The following is a 17,312-nucleotide window of genomic DNA, read 5'->3' as shown; positions in this document are numbered from 1 at the left end:
GGCACAGCCCCGCCCCCGGCACAGCCCCGCCCCCGCCGCTCTTAAAGGGGCCGCGCTCCCCCGGACTGCTGATCGGCGGGAGGGGGGGGCGCCTCCCCGCAGGCAGCTGTGCGGGGGGGGGGGCTCCCCGTTCCTCCGGCCCGGGCTTGGAAAACTCGCCTCCAAGTTTCCCCGGAGACCCGGGGGAGGGCGCGGGCGCGGGCGCGATCCTGACCCTGCTGGGGAGCCGCGGAGGGCCCGGAGCCCGGGGCCCCTGCGCTGCGGAGCACGGCAACCTTGAACTTCTGCCTCCCTGCCCCGGAGACCTCCGCCTGACCGGGGGTCCAGCGCAAGGGACCCGGGGGCCGCGCGGCCCCACTGCGCCCCCAGCCGCGGCGGGGAGGGAAGGGAAGGAGGAGAAGCAAAGCAAAGAAAAGGAGGGAAGCAAGGATAAAAGGAAGGAAATGGGAGTGAGGAAAGAGAGAAGGAGGAAAGGAAAGAAAAGAAAGAAAGGAGTGAAGGAAGGATGGATAAAAAGAAAGAAAGAAGGAAGGAAGGAGGGAAGATATGAAAAAAGAAAAGGAAAGAGAGAAAAGAAAGGAAACAAAGGTAAAAAAGGAAGGAAAAAAGAGAAAGAAAGAAGAAAGGAGAGAGGGAAGGAGGGAAGGAATATTCACAAATTTTCTCATCCAGCCACTGTTCTCTAAAAAGAGCTAGGAAGGACTCTCTTGGCTCTCCAGTCCCTATGGTGACCACAAAAGGTAGCTAGATTTGTTTTGCAAAGGGGACTCAAACTGTGGTTGGCTGATCAGAAAACCAGCCCTGGGCAGATAAAGGGGAAAGAGTTCTCCTCCTCCCCTTCCTCTTCTTTTTCTCTGGAAGAGTTTGACAATATACAGAGACTTTTACTGTCTTCCTTTATCTTCTCAGCTACCCACTTTTGGCAGAAGAGTGTGACCCTTTTATCATGTGTCATTTCCCACAAAGCACTCTTTGCTGCCCCCCTTGATACATCCCCCCTTTCATGTGACAGTCCCCAGCGGTGCCCACTTCCCCCAAACCGGAGCTGGCCGGAGTTTGGAAAATTGTGTTTTTCCCTCTCTAGGGTATGTTTAAAACTAACCTGTCAAAAGAAGAAAAAGACCACACAGACCCCTGAAAATATCCTGCGTGTTTCGCTAGGGCTCCTCCCAGGATAACAGGAACAGACCAAGTCTACTCCCCTGGCACCTTCCAATGAAGAGGAAGAAGAAATTGATGGAAAAATTGATTTCTTTGGAATCGGCCCTTTGATGAGCAAGTTTTCCAAATCCAGACCCTTTCTGTGCTATTTGCTTTGGAATTTATACAGACCATCAGAAACAGACCACTTATGCTTCCAGGTTTGACGGAAATCATGTTTTAATCTTTAACAATAACATTTATTCAAATCTACCACATTGAGAAAAATATTTGTCTTGATGGAAGCTGTTCATTTATAGTGTTGAAGAGGGGTCCTGAATATCATCAACACTGTACTTCAGGGTCTTTGGCCAAAAAAAATTTGAAAAGTCCTTATTTATGTTGAAATTCTCCTCCTTAGAATTAACTCTCCTCTAGATGACATTTATGTTTCTAAGCTCAGAGCTTCTCTCAACAGGTTAACTATTGCACAACACCCAGCTCTCCACTCTGGCCAGTCTATAGAGATCCTAGGGATTAGGAGCATCTAGGCAGATTTTTGGAGGTCGGTTTCACTCAAATTAAACAAATATTTCTCAGATGTTTGACAATGAGCAGGGAAATGCTGAGGAGCAGAGTTTCCTGCTGTATTCCTAGCCCTGACTAAGCAAAGGAGGCTTTGACGTATAAGCAACTCATCTCTGTCCTCAAAGTTGAGGAGGAAGCCTGCTTATTCTGGGAGACAAGGAATCTGAGTTGAGCCCCCCCCCCCCCCCCCCAGCTCTGACATTTATTCCCTCAGTGACCTTGGCCAGATCAGTTGATCTTTCTGGGCCTCAGCTTCCCCATCTGTATAATGAAGGAGTTTGGACTAGTTACCCTCCAGAGTCCAGGGAAATCTAGGGAAATAACAAAACACTGTGTATTATAAACATTGATGGAACATCCGGCAATCAATAAAGGGAGTGATTTCTGTGGGCTGTTATCAGGGAAGTCACTGAATGTACTTAGTATTTCCCAAAAGGTGCCCTATGAAGGAACTTGTGCATCTATGAAGGCTATGTGACCTTTCTGTCTTAAAATTCAGTGATCCATGAACAGTATGCAGGGAAAAAGCTAGATGGGTGGTGACATGTCACCATCCCTTCCTCTCAAGGAGTTTGCTTATATAGTGTCACACAGCTGTGGGATTTCCATCTTGCTTATTTGGATTCAACAGCCTGTAGGAGTTGATGAACAAATTCTTGGGGCAGCTGTCAAGGAATGAAAGTGCATAGGTGAGATGGGGGGTCAATGGCAGCTGTGGGTTGTTGGCTAAAGCTGAGCCACCATTTATAAAACTCTTTTGAGTTTGGAAGAGTAATAGAAAAAGGGAGCAGGGGCAGCTAGGTGGCGTAGTGGATAAAGCACCGGCCTTGGAGTCAGGAGTACCTGGGTTCAAATCCGGTCTCAGACACTTAATAATTACCTAGCTGTGTGGCCTTGGGCAAGCCACTTAACCCCGTTTGCCTTGCAAAAAAAAAAAAAAAAACCTAAAAAAAGAGAAAAGAAAAAGGGAGCCAGTGGGATGAATGGAGAATCACTGAACTTCAAAGCAGAAAGTGATCTCCTCAGGTGTTTAGTCCAATCCATCCTTCTACAGCACACCCAATCATGCTCACCTAGTTTGTGCCCAAAGATCTCCAAAGGGGTGGGGCCTTTACCATCTCCAGAGGCAGCTCATCCCTTATTTGGATAGCTCCCTTAGTTAGAAAATGGTTCCCTGCCGCAGACATCAAACTTGAATTTAATTCCTTGGCAAATCACCCTTCTGATCATGCAGGCCACAATCTAATCCTTCTTCCATTTGAAACTGTAGCGTTACCTATAGTCCCCTCTAGTTTAGAAGGCATGAGATGTCCTCAGAATGTCACATCTCCCCATGCTTTGTTGAGTCTATGACTTCCTTCCTAAAGCTAGTTGCCATATTTTCATCTTGAAAACTAAGAAGCAATATTCCTGCTTTGAGACCTGACCCAATGCTCATCCTTGTGTTCTGCCTACAATGCCCCCCTCCCCCCACCCCCATGGGTTTTCAGGGCCCTTATAGAGCTTCTGCTTCCAAGAGAAGGTATAAACCAGTAAATTGTTACTTTTCTAGGATCCAAGGCTAGAGTGGTCTGTAGAAGCTGGGTGTGAGAATGGTATTTTTGAGGTATAAAAGACCCACCCAAAACCCAAGAATGATTTCCCTACCCTGTAGGAGACATCAGAGAGTCCAAAGTCAACATGTTTTCCATTTTTTTAAAACATGGTAAAGAGGTTCTGAGGACTGCAAAATTATTATATAATTGAAAGTTGTATTTTTCTCCTTTTGTGATACCCCAGGCAAGGCAGGTTAGATGTCCCCTTCTTTGTCTTCTTTTTCCTCCATTTTTCAGAGGTACTCAGTGATCAGAAACCAGCCCCGATTCTCTTGTGAAGTCTTTTCCTCAGATGTAAGCTAAAGAGCCCCAAATCCTGTCTCTTCCAGAGGTACATTGAGTTGGGTTCAAGCCAAGCTCCCCCACTGATTCCTTGTCATTCTTCTGCCCAGCCAGCCTCCCATCTCTCAGTGAATTTCCTATTTCCTTCCTCTATCAGCTCCTTTCCATTCTCCCATTGAATTTCATCTTATTGATTTTGGCCCATTTCTCAAAGTCATGCTGTACTCTAATTCCCTATTCCACACAGCTGGGCTTCCAGTGGCACATCCTTCCCAAATTTGATTAGTAAAATCCATCTTTGCAGTTGTTAATGGAAATGCCTAATAACATCAGGCAGGTCTCTCCAAAGGGACCGGTTTCCTAGAACACTCTAAGAGTATTTGTCTTCTGCAGACTGTGTTCCCAGTAACTGCACACAAGTGACTGTGGAAAAACACCAGCATCAATAAACTGTCAAGACACTGGTTTCAGGCAGATGGTGAAGGAGCAACAGGAGCAACTGATGGGAAAGAGTCTAGATCAAACGGAAAAATTGGGGGGAGACTTGGCCCCCTGGATGTGGGACTTGGCTCCCCTCTAAGTCTAGATACAATGGCCAGCTCCTCTCTCTCCAGTATAAACCTGGCTAAGCCCAAGCTGCTAACTGTCCAGGGGACAAGACCAGATTCTGAAATGATGGCAGGAGGAGACCCGATAGACAGTGATTCATGAAACTAAGCCTTTCGTGCCATTGGCAGGTATTGGGGAGCAGAAGTCTCCTGGTCAGGCAGTGTGGTACATACACCAGATTAGATATTAAGGGATGAGGGTTGTTTCACTGTTTCTGGCCTTTGGGCAAATTATTTACCCTACATTTTTCCATCTGTAAAATGGAGATTGAGAATGCTCCTTACCCTACTCACCTTAGGAGGTGAGAATCAGGTAAGAGCTGGAAGGGGCCTTATGGCTACAGGGTTCAATTGCCTCATTTTATTGATGAAGAAACCGAGGCAGAGAACTGTTCTGTCTTGTCTAAGGTTATAAAGGTGGTGATTGGTACCGTCAGAATTCAGGGTCTCCTGGTTCCCAGGAGAAAACTCTTTCCATTGTATCGGAAATGTTTGTTGTTGGATTGATAAATAAGATGGCAGTCCTAAAAAAACCAGGTTCCATTTCTCTTTGAATGGTGATCAATGCAAGCATGAGAGAAGCTGCACTCCCAGACTCTTGCCCCTGTAACGTAACCTTGACCTGGGTGGCAACAGTAAGAAGGGAAGGAAAAAACTCCTTTCACCTTATTGATGATAAACACTGCTACTGGTATCCAAGAAACAGAAATAGAAACATTTATTTCATTTAACATAATTTAAATATCCAGATATAGTTCCATCATCCAGACCAGAAATCCAGGTGGCAGCAGGAATTGCTCAGGACAACCCACTATTTTTTTTTTAATTGCAGTGAAAGCCTGAAGCCTGAAAAAAAAATCCTTCATGGGAAAGGTTCATTTCCTATGCTTTTGGAAAATTATCGTGGGAAGCCAGAGGCGGGGGAGTCTGGAAATCTAGACTGCTCTTCCCAGGCAGCCAAGCCCACAAGAAGCATGTGATCAAGTTGTCCTCTGATACCTGGGGGGTTCATGAGAGGACCCTGGTGCAGAGCTGGGTGGGAGACACAGCAAGAACAGAAGTTCCTAAGAAGAAAAGGGCAAGACCCACCCCTGTGGACACCTGGCCAGCCAAGGCAGGAGGTAGGGAGGGAGGTGTGGAAACAATTTTTGAGATTTTGGTCTGAGGCCAAAGGCCCCAAAATGCAAACAGTTGAAGAGAATGAAACAGCTGAGGCCAAGGGCTCACCCAGTGACCCCCCAGATTTCTGCCCTGGGCCTGGAGGTCCAGGCCCAATCACAGTCTGCCCTGCCCTCTACTGGCTATCTTGTGGAAATGGCCACCTTGTAGTCACCCTTTAGGCCCCCAGGATGGCACAGAGTGGGCCTCCAATGTTGCTCGCTGGGGTTCTCTGGCTAGGCACAAACGGTGCACCCTTGCTCCACCATTAGAAGCGGATGGGGAAAGCCAGGGCCATGATTCTCCAAGAATTCCCTCATCCTCCAACAGGGGAAGGATGGTTCTTTGGCCGACTTAGGCAGGAGGAATATGGGCCAAATGTCTGTCCCTTGCTTGCTCACTGTCATTTTAACGGGAAAGAGAAGAACTTATTTCCAGACTTGCAGCGGACCTGTCCAGCCTGTACACGCAGTAGCAGAGCAGAGTCTTCAAAGCCATCCACGATTTCCTAAAACATGTCAGAGCAAACAAACAGGTCCCAGATCCAGAGCCCACCCAGGTGAAGCCCATGGCCAAGAGACCCAGCAGTGAGGACATCTCCTTCTGCCTTGGTCATCACCCGGCAGCTCTTGATGGCCAACCTCTGGGGCCAAGGAGCTTCCCAGCTCCCTTCCCCCTCAGGGGTCAAATTAGGCCAGAACTCTTGCCCACTCCCATTTCACCCAAGGACCCCAAGCCCAAAGTTCCCACCTGCAGCTCCTGGATGACCTGCTCCTTGAGCTTGGATCTCACATCTCCAACACACCAGGCCAGGCTGATGTGGAAGGAAGGCTCCTAGGAGAGAGGGACAGAAAGCAGAGTGGTCAGTGACAACTCTCTGCTGCATCCTGGGGGAGAGCCACTGACATCACAAAGGAGGGCACAGCATCCTGGATCTTTGATGCAAGAATGATGCAATGTGTTCATAACCCACCCCCAAAGAGAGGACGGTCCTTTCATTTTCCTGCTAAGTTTGTTAATAGCAAGGAGAGGACAGAGCTGTGGCTAGAGCAGGAAGCTGTCAGCCAGCAAGGGCCCAACTAGCCAGGGGGAATGGGAACATAATCAGAACATTAAATGTTTCTTTATTTAAATATACTTTTCCCAGTAGAAAATGCTACTCTTCATTTCACATTCCAGAGTTTGTAATGATGGATTTAAAAATAACTACCATTTCCATAGCATTTTAAAGGATGCAAAGCACTTTACACATTTTATCTGATTGATCTTCACAACAATCCTATCAGATATGTGTTATTATTACTGTTTCCATTTTACAGATATGGGAACGGGAGTTTGAAAGGGGGGATGATTTGGAGAATTTGACTTCCAGCCTTCCTGCTGTTGGCAGTGTTCACTGCACCTCCTCCTGGAGGCAGATGGGACCTGGGTACTGAAGGTCCAGCCTCCAAGCATGGTCTGTCAGTCTGTGGGTGCTCAGGACCTGAAGGTTACTTGGGTGGCCCTTGCTCCTCTCTCAGTCATCAACCAAGACTAGGAAGGGCTCCAGGGGTGGGAAGAGTTCCTTTGGCTCAGGGAGTTGGTCCCTTCAAGACCCCGGTGCCTGCATGGTGTATGCTGTGGGGAAATCACAACAGAAGCCTGGCTGGCTTCTTGTTTTTGGACAATGAAGACTCAGAGGCTCTAGTGGGTGATCACTTCAGACCCCAGGGTCCTGTCCTGGGTGAGGGTCCAGGACCAGGAGCCTCACTTCCATGTAGCCAAGGAACTATCCTACTCTAATCCACACTATCACCAACATTGCCCAGAGGGAGCAGAAGATCACCCAGCCAGAGTCACCCCCAGGGACCTCCCAGAATTGGTTTTGTACTCTTTACACAGAACACATGGGTCCGAAGTTCAGACAGACTATTCATTTCCCTTTTCATTTAAACTTCACCTAGTTTACAGAGACCTACCTTAAGATGTTATGTTTAAAGGGGAATAAGAAACATCTCACCTTGTAGAAAGTCGCCAGGTCAAATTCCTCCATTACGCTGTCCACTTCTGAGACCAAGTCTGAGAACTGAGCATGCCCCACAGTGACCTCTAACCCAATGAAGGTCCTGGGCAGAGAAAAGGGCAGAGAGCATGAGGTCCATCCAGCAGTGAGGCTGGGGTGGGGTGACACTTGGACAGGGAGGCTGCTGGGCCCAGAGGAAGCCCAGGACACACTACAGGAAGGTCTGGCCTCATGGGTGGACGAATGAGTAATTCAGTCAGTGAGTATTTGGTAGCTCCAGACAACAGCTTCAGTGCTGGAGATATGAAAAAAAGGAGGGGGAAAACCCACAAAAATCCAGTTCCTGTGACCGTTTCTTTCTGCTTGTTGGCACCTGGATAGCTGGCAGCTTGTGTTCAAGCCTGGGAACACTGATCTGTCTAACACCTTCACCTTTCCCTAAGTCTCAGAACACAACCATTTGTGAAGTCACCAAGAGGCCAAGGAACTTGCCCCAGAACTCCCAGGGATTGGGAGAAGTGAGGATGAAGGCCAGTGTATCCCCTTTTGAGCCTCAGGACCCCCCCCCCCCCACTGTCCCAAGTTAGTCTGAGGCCCGTGTGCATCAGAACACTCACCTCGTCTTCTCTTGATTTGTGTACACCTTCACCTGGTTGGCTGTGAATAAGAACCTGAAATTTGGGGGAAAAAAAAAATCATTTTCTTTAAACAGGAAAATGAATCTAGTATTAAATAATAAAAGGACTCTGGAGTCATTTGGAAGGCAGTTAGTTACCTGACTGACCTCCATGGTTCAGCTCAGGATCCTCAGCCCTGCCCTACACATGGTCAAATTAAGGGTCAGAGTCTTATCTGCAGGCAAGCACTCAATCCTGCCGGTGCCCCTGACATCTGTTCTGTTTTGTTGAGGTTTTTTGCAAGGCAGTGGGTTAAGTGACTTGCCCAAGATCACACAGTCAGGTAATTATTGTCTGAGGCAGGATTTCAACTCAGGTCTGACTGACGCCAGGGCCGGTGCTCTATCCAATGTGCCACCTAGCTGCCTCCTGTTCTGATCCTGAGAAACAGGATTGGGTGAGAACTACTTTCTAATTCTGTAATTAGATTTCACTAAACAGCATAAGGCAGAATTTTATGAGAGGATCAATGGGAGGAGAAGATGCCTCTTCTATCATTAGCAAGTAATAGCATCAATTAAAAAGAATAATTTGTTCCTTGGAGGTTAACAGAAATAGAAAATGAAGATTTAGTTTGGATGAAAGATTTATCAGGGAGATAAGACAAATTTATCTTAACTTGTTATATGAAATCATGTATGCATGTATCTTTATACACACACACACCCACACACCCCCTTATGCTTCAATGCATGAGGATATATTACTAATATAGGCCAAGAAGAGTTAGGGTCTTTTAAGGAACCCTGGGTCAGAAGGAGTTAGCGGTAGATCAGAAAATAGGGATTCTTCGAGCCTCTTTTAACAGTTACTAGAAACAAGAGCATCAAAGTGGGGCATCTATCTTACAGTTCTGCCTGTCCTTGTCCAAAGCAACAAGCCAGAGAGAGACAAGCTGGAGCTTTGCCCTTTAAGAACAACCAGACTTTGAATCTCCATTGTCAGGGGTTACATGATGGGAAGTTGGGGGCATGCAAGCCCCACCAGAAGGAGGAGGTCACTTAATATTCTCACTGACTTGATAACCATTCTGTTATGCCAGTCAGGGTCATTTGTTGAGTCCAGTGAAATCTTGGAAGCCTTGTCCTGGGCTGTTCCTGAGCCCTGCTGGGAGACCGGATGAGGGGATGGAAGGTAGATAAAGGACTGTTTTCTAGGCCTCTCTCTTCTCCACTTCTGTCAACATATAGGGTTCTTCTTATGAGGTAGAACCCTAGTTGAGAGAATTTTGGGTGTGCTAGGAACAATCATCCAACATCCCCCAAAATCACCTCACCTCAGTCTGTCACAGACCCTAAAGTTCTCACCTTTGTTTCTGTGCAACTCACAAATGAAGCAGTCCTTCCTACCTTTGGGATAATTCCTTGATTTTTTTTAAGAGAGATTTATTTTTGAATTTTACAATTTCCCTCTAGTCTTGCTCCCCCCCCCCCCCCCAAGGCAGTCTGTTAGTCTTTACATTGTTCCATGGTATACATTCATCTAAGTTGAATATGATGAGAGAGAAATCATATCCTAAAGGAAGAGGCATGAAGTATGAGATATAGCTAAAATAACATAATAAGATAACATTTTTCTTTTTAAATTAAAGGTAATAGTTCTTGGTCTTTGTTCAAACTCCACAGTTCTTTCTCTGGATACAGATGGTATTCAATATTGCAAACAGCCCCAAATTGTCCCTGATTGTTGCACTGATGGAATGAGCAAGTACATCAAGGTTGATCATCACCCCCATGTTGCTGTTAGGGTATACAATGTTTTTCTGGTTCTGCTCATCTCACTCAGCATCAGTTCATGCAAATCCCTCCAGGCTTCCCTGAATTCTCATCCCTCCTGGTTTCTAATAGAACAATAGCGTTCTGTCACATACATATACCATAGTTTGTTAAGCCATTCCCCCATTGAAGGACATTTACTTGATTTCCAATTCTTTGCCACCACAAACAGGGCTGCTATGAATATTTTTGTACAAGTGATGTTTTTACCCTTTTTCATAATCTCTTCAGGGTATAGACCCAGTAGTAATCCGCTGATTTCTGATTTTGACTTCTAACTTTCCTCAGCTTCATTCCCTTGTCCTTGTCTAAGTTTTAACATACACACACACACAAGCTTATTAGGAATTCATTCTTTAGTGTTTATAGCCTTTAGGAACCTTTAGGTCCCAATTAGAACAGAGGCACTGCAGTTTGGCTAATGTGTGTGCTGGGGTTGGGTGGGAGCTGAGATGGCAAAAGCAATTTTCTATTCCTCTTGTTGCCACCTATCAATATAAACAACACAATTCCCCACCAAGCCTTGTGGGTTCCCATCAAATGTTAAGTTCTGTCTACATCCTTTGGCTCAGAAGTATTCAAAGGGGGCTGAAAGTCCTTGTTGTTTCTGTTGATTCCTTGGGTACTCCCAGGATTGCAGACCCAACATAAAACAAGAAGACAGCTAAGGAGCTCAGAGAGGAGTGTAAGGGGAAAGAAGCATACTTGTGGAAGGAGGCCACACGCCTCTTCAGGGATTGCACAAAAGGAGTGATCCAGTGGTACCGCAGGACCACACTCTGTGACAGACTGATGTGGAACTCCTCCATCTTTACTATCCTGGGCAGGACCTTCTGGGCCTGGGTCACAAGGAGGTCAAGCAGGTCCAAAAAATCTTCCTTTGCTTCATCTGGAGGGGAAGGGAACAAAGAGAGCCCCAGAATGAAAGATAACTTTTCCTTTCCCTTTCAGAAAAAAGTCAGAGGGCAAACCATATTTATTTAACTGGAAGGGAATCAAGTACAGGATGTCACTGAACACTACTAAAAAGACATCCTTTCTGTGTGAGCCGGCCAGGCAACACAGACCCTGGCGGCCCTGCCATCCCACCTCACCCCAGCCCTTGGCCCAATGGGGTCCCACTGAGCGGCCTACAAAGATGACCTCACTGCATCAATTCAGAGCCCAGGCCAGATGTTGTGGAAATCTCACCATTATTTGCTCAAAAAAATAAGAACTGTACAAATATTCAATCAGCAAACACCCAGCACCTCCAACCCTCTCCCAGGTTGGGGAAATCTGCTGTCACTTACAGGGTACCCAGACGTGGGTGGCCCAAATACCCCTTTCATGGGGAAAGGTTCGTATTCTGCCACCATGCTTTTCCACGTCATCCCCAATCCCATCTTCTGGATCTGGGAACATGTTCAGGACGCTGTCGGGAATGGGCAGCCGAGGAGGACGTCTGCAGGAGTAATAGGTGATGTTTGCCCATGATTTATCCCCAGAACGCCGCTCCCCATGGAACAATGACGTTCCTTCCTAGGAATCTGCTCAGCTGTCAGGGTCCCGGGGATACCGGAGGCCGGGGGCCGGAGGCCTGGCTGCCCGGCAATCCGGGGGGCTGCTGATCCGAGACCCCGCGCTATCCAAACTGGCTCGGCCCTGGGGGGTGCGGCCCCTTCCTGGGGTGCCAGGATGGACGCCCCCCGTGAAGCAGCCCCAGCGGGCCCCTCCCCCCTTCCAGGAAGGGCCGGGTTCAAGTTCACCCAGACACCCGGGGGCGTGGCCCAGGGTTCTTCCCGGCTCTCAGGGCAGGGTCCTCGGGCCTTCATCCCGCCGCGGGGGAGCCTCCAGCCCACTCCCCGCCCCAGAGACGGGGAGCGGGGGGAGGGGCAGGACGCGGCCACACGTGAGCGGGCTCCAGGGGAAGGGGAGGAACCCGCGGGGGAGGGCGCGGCGCAGCGCGCCTGCGCCAACCGCGCCACAAGACCACTTCCGGTTCCGGGGCGGGGCCGTCGTTTGCCTCCCCCCCCTTCCCGGCCGGAAGCACGGCGTCCTCTCAGCGCCTGCTCCGGCGGCTCCTCACCCGCCGCTGCCGCCCTTCTCGGGCTCCGCGCCGGGCCCGGGCCCATCCTCGCCTTCGGAACCGCTGCTGCTGCTGTAGCCCACCAGGACCCCGGCGCTCATGTGGCCCTTCCTGCTCGCCCCCTCCCCCGGAAAAGCTGGGCCCGACCCCGGAAGTGCCGCCTGCAGAGCCCCGCCCCTCCCGGCTGCCCCGCCCCCCGCTCCGGCCTGGGAGATCCAGCTTCCCCGCTCTTGGTGCTTTTCTCTCCCCCTCCCTTGTCTCCTCTCCTTCCCCCTTCTTCCCCCTTGCTCCCCCTCCCTCCCTTCCTTCTTCCCCTCTCCCCCTTTTCTTCTCCCTTTGCCCCCTCCTCTCCTGCCCTTCCTTCTCCCCTCTTTCCCTTCCCTTTCCTTCTTTTCCTGCCCTCCCTCTTCTTCTTCTTTCCCCCTTTCTTCCTCTTGTCTTTCCCTTTCCTTCGCCCTTTTCTCTCTTCCCCTTTTCTTCTCCCTCTGTTCCCTCTTCTGCCGCCTCTTCCCCTCCCCCTTGTTTCCTCCCCTCTTCCATCTCTCCTCCCCCTCTCTTCTTTACCCCTCCTTCCTGTTTCATCTTCCCTCCATTTCTCTTTCCTCTCCTTTCTGTCTTCTTCCCTCCCCATCCCATATCTCTTTTCCTTACTTCCCCCCCCCATCTCTGCCCCTCCCCCTTTACTGGGGGCTTGGGGGCTATCCTGACATATAGCAGCCTTTGAATTAGGAAGTCTCGAGTTCAAGTTTGCATCTGACACACACTAGCTCTGTAACCGAACAGAGGTCACAGCCTTTCAGAACCTCAAAGAGCCAATCAATCAGTCAACCGAATTTTAAACCTGTTCATCCTGGATGCTTTGACGGAACTAGGTAGCCTAATGGAGAAAAGTATGAGGCCAGAGTCAGGAAGACCAGAGTTCAAATCCTGCCTTAGCCATTTACTGGCTGTGACCCTGGGCAAGTCACTTGACTATGGATTTCCACCTGCTTCAGTTTCCTCAATTATAAAAGTGAATAATAATAGCACCAACCTTGCTGGGTTGTTGTGAGACTTAAATGAAGTAATATGTGTAAAATGCTTTGCATAGCATCCTGCATGTTCTTGAAGAGAACCAAAACATCACTATGTTAGAGTCAAGTTTAGCAATGTGTCTGATCAGACCAATACACGCTCAGAATTCTTTCCCATATGTCTGGCACAAATAATCCAGGTCAACAAGTCTAGCCTGGTGCACTTTTTAAAATAAATACTAATTTCCCACCCTCTCTCCCCGCAAGGCACCACAATGCAATTACAAAGATTGAAACCATTCCCAATCTCAAGGAGTTTACATTCTCATGGGAGAGGGGAATGACAAGTAGAAATAATATATACAGCAGAAATAACACAAATAATACCAAATTATATAAATTTGGGAAAGATGGAGGATTCCGGGAGTGATTTCTCAAGAACTCATTATTTTTATTAGTTGCAGAGCAGGTAACAATCTGCATTGGCAAAAATAGTTTGCTATTCTGATGTTTTAGTAATATATATATATATATGTATATATATACATATATATATATATATTATATCAACTTATATGTATTCTCCTCCCCAATAGAAAATAGTTCCTGTTTCTTGGGCAGGAAGAACAGGAAACGATTCAGTTTTGGGTCTTAGTAGCTCCAGCACTGAAGACAGTGCTTGTGTTTGTCACTGCAGCTGCCCAATGCTTATTGATTTGGAAGGGCTCCCTTTTTAATTTTTTTTTTAAGTTTTTGCAAGGCAAACGGGGTTAAGTGGCTTGCCCAAGGCCACACAGCTAGGTCATTATTAAGTGTCTGAGACCGGATTTGAACCCAAGTACTCCTGACTCCAGGACCAGTGCTTTATCCACTACACCACATAGCCACCCCCCCTTTTAATTTTACTCTTTCTGACAATATTACCCTGTTTTAGGTTAATCTTTCCTCTCATTCACCTTCAATATTGAATCACTGGGTTCACATCTTGGCTGCAATTATTGACTGCTCATGTGACCCTAGACAAACTGTTTCATTACTTTGAATCTCAGTTTTTTAAGCTGTGAAATGATCTCCAAAGTCAGAATCACAGAATTTTTAAAAGCCTCACAGCATCCATTTTGACCCATACCCCAAAAGAATCTCCACATTGTCTGGGACAAGTGTTCATCCAGCCTCTGTCCAAAAACTCGAGTGAGAATGGGGAGAACCCATCCCAATGAAACAGGATGTTTCTCTTTACATCAGCTTAAATTTAGTCCTTTTCAGATTCCTAAGCTTCAGTCTAAATTTTACTAAATTTTTTTGACCATAAAATATTTCCAAAGTTTAACCAGAGGCCAGCAACAAGGTAAGCATTTTCTTGGGCTTAAAGAAACATTAAGTGAATTTTGAGGGTGGTGGTGGTGTTGTTAGAATCCTTAGAATTTGGGATTAGTTCAAATATGATATTTTAGCTGGTAGAACTGATCCATTGTTGCCCAATTCGTGTGTAGTTCTTGAGATCCAGTTGAAAAAATATAGTAAAAGTTGGAAAAAGTCAACATTTATATAGAAAATAGATATAGTAGCTCAGTTAACTACAAAATTAGCCCATTGGACTGGATAACCTATAATTCCTTGAAGCTCTCCCCCTACCATCCCATGATAATTCTTTTCTGTGATTTTTTTTTGGTAGAACCCTTAAGGACATGTATACCAATAAATTGAATAACCTAAGTGAAATGGATGAATGTTTACAAAAATGCAAATTACCCAGATTAACAGAAGAGGAAATAAAATACTTAACCCCATTTCAGAAAAAGAAATCAAAGAAACCATCAATAAACTCCCTAAGAAAAAGTCTCCAGATCCAAATGGATTTACAAGTGAATTCTACTGAACATTTAAGGAACAATTAATTCCTATTCTACATAAACTATTTTAAAAGAATAGGAGAAGGAATTCTGTCAAATTCCTTTTATGACACCAACATGGTGCTGATACCTAAACCATGAAGAACCAAAACAAAATTATAGACTCATTTCCCTAATGAATATTGATGTAAAAATCTTAAATAAAATTTTAGCAATGAGACTATAGCAAGTAATTACTAGAATAATACACCATGATCAGGTAGGATTTATACAGGTAGGCAGGGGTGGTTCAATATTAAAAAACAACATAATTGAACATAACAGCAAAACCAACAGAAATCCTGATTGTTTCAATAGATGCTGAAAAGCCTTTGATAAAGTACAACATCCATTCCTGTTAAAAACACTAGAAAGTTTAAGAATAAATGGAATTTTCCTTAAAATAATAAATATCTATCTAAAACCATCAACAAATATATATAGTAGGGATAAACTTGGAGCATTTCCAGTAAAATCTGGGGTGAAACAAGGATGCCCCTTATCACCATTACTATTCAATATAGTATTAGAAATGCTGGCAGTAGCAATAAGAGATGAAAAAGAAATTGAAGGAATCAGAATTGGCAATGAGGACGCAAAGCTTTCACTTTTGCAGATGATATGATGGTCTACTGAGAGAACCTGAGCAAATCATCTAAAAAATTCCTTGAAACAATTACCAAATTCAGTAAAGTAGCAGTATAAACAGGAACTCACATAAATCATCAGCATTTCTATATGTAAACAACAAAGCCCAAGAGCAAGAGATAGAAATACTCAGGGATCTACCTCCCAAGACAAATCCAGAAACAGTATGAACACAATTATAAAGTACTTCTCATCCAAATAAAGTCAGCTCTGAATAACTGGAAAAATGTCAATTGTTCATGGTCAGGTAGAGCTAAGACAATAAAAATGATAATTCTACCCAAATTAAAAATTACATATTCAGGGTCAAACTAATCAATACCAAATAACTTTTTTTACTGAGCTAGAAAAAATAGCAACAAAATTCACCCGGAGCAACAATGAGTCAAGACTAGCAAGGGAACTGATGAAAAAAAAATGTAAAGGAAGGTGGCCTAGCTCTACCAGATTAAAACTATATATAAAGTGGCAGTCATCAAAACTGCCTGGTACTGGTTAAGAAATACAGTAATGGATCAGAGGATTAGGACAGGTTCAAAAGGAACTTCAGTAAATGACTACAGCAATCTACTGTTTGACAAGTCCAAAAACATCAGTTTCTGAGATAAGAACTCACTATTTGACAAAAATTATTGGAAAAACTGGAAAATAGTATGGCAAAAACTAGGCATAGACCCACATCTTATACCCTATACCAAAATAAGGTCAAAATGGGTACAGGATGTGGACATAAAGGGCAACACCATAGATAAATTAATAGACCATACTCTCAGTCTATGGAAAGGGGACAATTTTATGACCAAATAAGAAATAGAGTACATTGTAAACTGCAAAATGAATGATTGTGACTATATTAAATTTAAAAAAAAGTTTTTGCACTAATAAAATCAATCCTGATTAGAAGGAAAGCAGAAAGCTGGGAAACAATCTTCACAACTACGAGTTCTGATAAAGGTCTCATTTCTAAAATATACAGAGAATTGCATCAAATTTGTAAGGTTGCAAGTCATTCCCCAACTGATACATGGCCAAAGGATATGAATTAACAGTTTTCAAATGAAGAAATTAAAGCTATACATAATCATATGAAAAAATGCTCCAAAACATTACTGATTAGCGAAATGCAAATTAAAACTATGAAGTATCACCTCACACCTATCAGACTGGCCAACATGAGAAAAAGGGAAGATGACAATGTTGGAGAGGTTGTGGGAGGATTGCTGTGTGATGCATTGCTGGTAGAGTTGTGAGTAGATCCAATCTTTCTGGAGAGCAATATGGAACTATGCCCAAAGAGCAATAAAACTGTTTGTACCCTTAGACCCAGCAATTCTAATTCTAGGTCTATATCCAGAAGAAACTGTAAAAAATGTTCTGTAAAAAAGTTTCAAAACATTCATAGCAGCTCTTTCTGTAGTGGCAAAGAATTGGAAATTGAGGGGATGCCCATCAATTGGGGAATAGCTAAACAAGTTATGGTGCATGAATATTATGGAATATTATTGTTGTATAAGAAACCATAAATGGTCAGACTCTAGAGAAGTATGGAATGAATTGCATGATCTGATGGTAAACGAATGGAGCAGAATCATCAACAACCTTATGAGATGAACAGCCTTGATGGAAGTAGCTCCTCTTGGCATTCAGAGAACTAGGACAACCATATTAGATTGGCTTTGGATAATGAGGGAGAAAAACAAAAACAAAACAAAACAAAAGTAACCCTTCAGAATCTGACAAATACTTTATAAAAAATATCTCTTATGTATCTCTTTCTGTTAATCCTAATTCCTCACTTCAAAAATGACCACTCTGTAAACATGTTTATCACAAACATGTATGTACAATGTTAACCTGACTGTTTGC

The 17,312-nt window shown here is 45.1% G+C and overlaps 1 protein-coding gene across 5 annotated transcripts; it reads right to left on the bottom strand.

The window, feature by feature from the left end:
- Nucleotides 1-1,993: 1,993 nt before the first annotated feature.
- Nucleotides 1,994-12,021, bottom strand: USB1 (U6 snRNA biogenesis phosphodiesterase 1). 5 transcript variants are annotated; one of them, XM_074198866.1, is made up of 8 exons: nucleotides 11,894-12,021; nucleotides 11,118-11,269; nucleotides 10,531-10,714; nucleotides 7,991-8,044; nucleotides 7,371-7,476; nucleotides 6,122-6,205; nucleotides 5,823-5,879; nucleotides 1,994-2,039 (listed from the first exon to the last, which is right to left on the bottom strand). In XM_074198866.1, the coding sequence occupies exons 1-8, from the start codon at nucleotides 11,992-11,994 to the stop codon at nucleotides 2,016-2,018; spliced, it is 762 nt and encodes a 253-aa protein (XP_074054967.1). In that variant the 5' UTR covers nucleotides 11,995-12,021; the 3' UTR covers nucleotides 1,994-2,015. The 5 variants fall into 5 exon arrangements, 4 of the variants coding, with proteins under 4 accessions (XP_074054967.1, XP_074054947.1, XP_074054976.1 ...); XM_074198846.1 differs by lacking the exon at nucleotides 1,994-2,039 and adding an exon at nucleotides 5,087-5,277; XM_074198875.1 differs by lacking the exons at nucleotides 1,994-2,039; nucleotides 11,894-12,021 and adding exons at nucleotides 5,087-5,277; nucleotides 11,574-11,724.
- Between the last annotated feature and the right edge of the window lie 5,291 nt (nucleotides 12,022-17,312).

The sequence above is a fragment of the Macrotis lagotis genome, chromosome 1, assembly GCF_037893015.1.
Source record: "Macrotis lagotis isolate mMagLag1 chromosome 1, bilby.v1.9.chrom.fasta, whole genome shotgun sequence".
Lineage (NCBI taxonomy): Eukaryota > Metazoa > Chordata > Mammalia > Peramelemorphia > Peramelidae > Macrotis > Macrotis lagotis.
This window is presented reverse-complemented; position numbering and strand designations above follow the sequence as displayed.

What these genes read in the sequence shown, in the direction of transcription:
- USB1 (XM_074198846.1), bottom strand. Translation starts at nt 11,994, where the DNA reads ATGAGCGCCGGGGTCCTGGTGGGCTACAGCAGCAGCAGCGGTTCCGAA. An exon ending in ACAAATCAAGAGAAGACGAG is followed by an intron (nt 7,477 to 7,990) that starts GTGAGTGTTCTG and finishes TTCTCTGCCCAG; the next exon opens with GACCTTCATTGGGTTAGAGG. An exon ending in AGGTCATCCAGGAGCTGCAG is followed by an intron (nt 5,880 to 6,121) that starts GTGGGAACTTTG and finishes GACATGTTTTAG; the next exon opens with GAAATCGTGGATGGCTTTGA.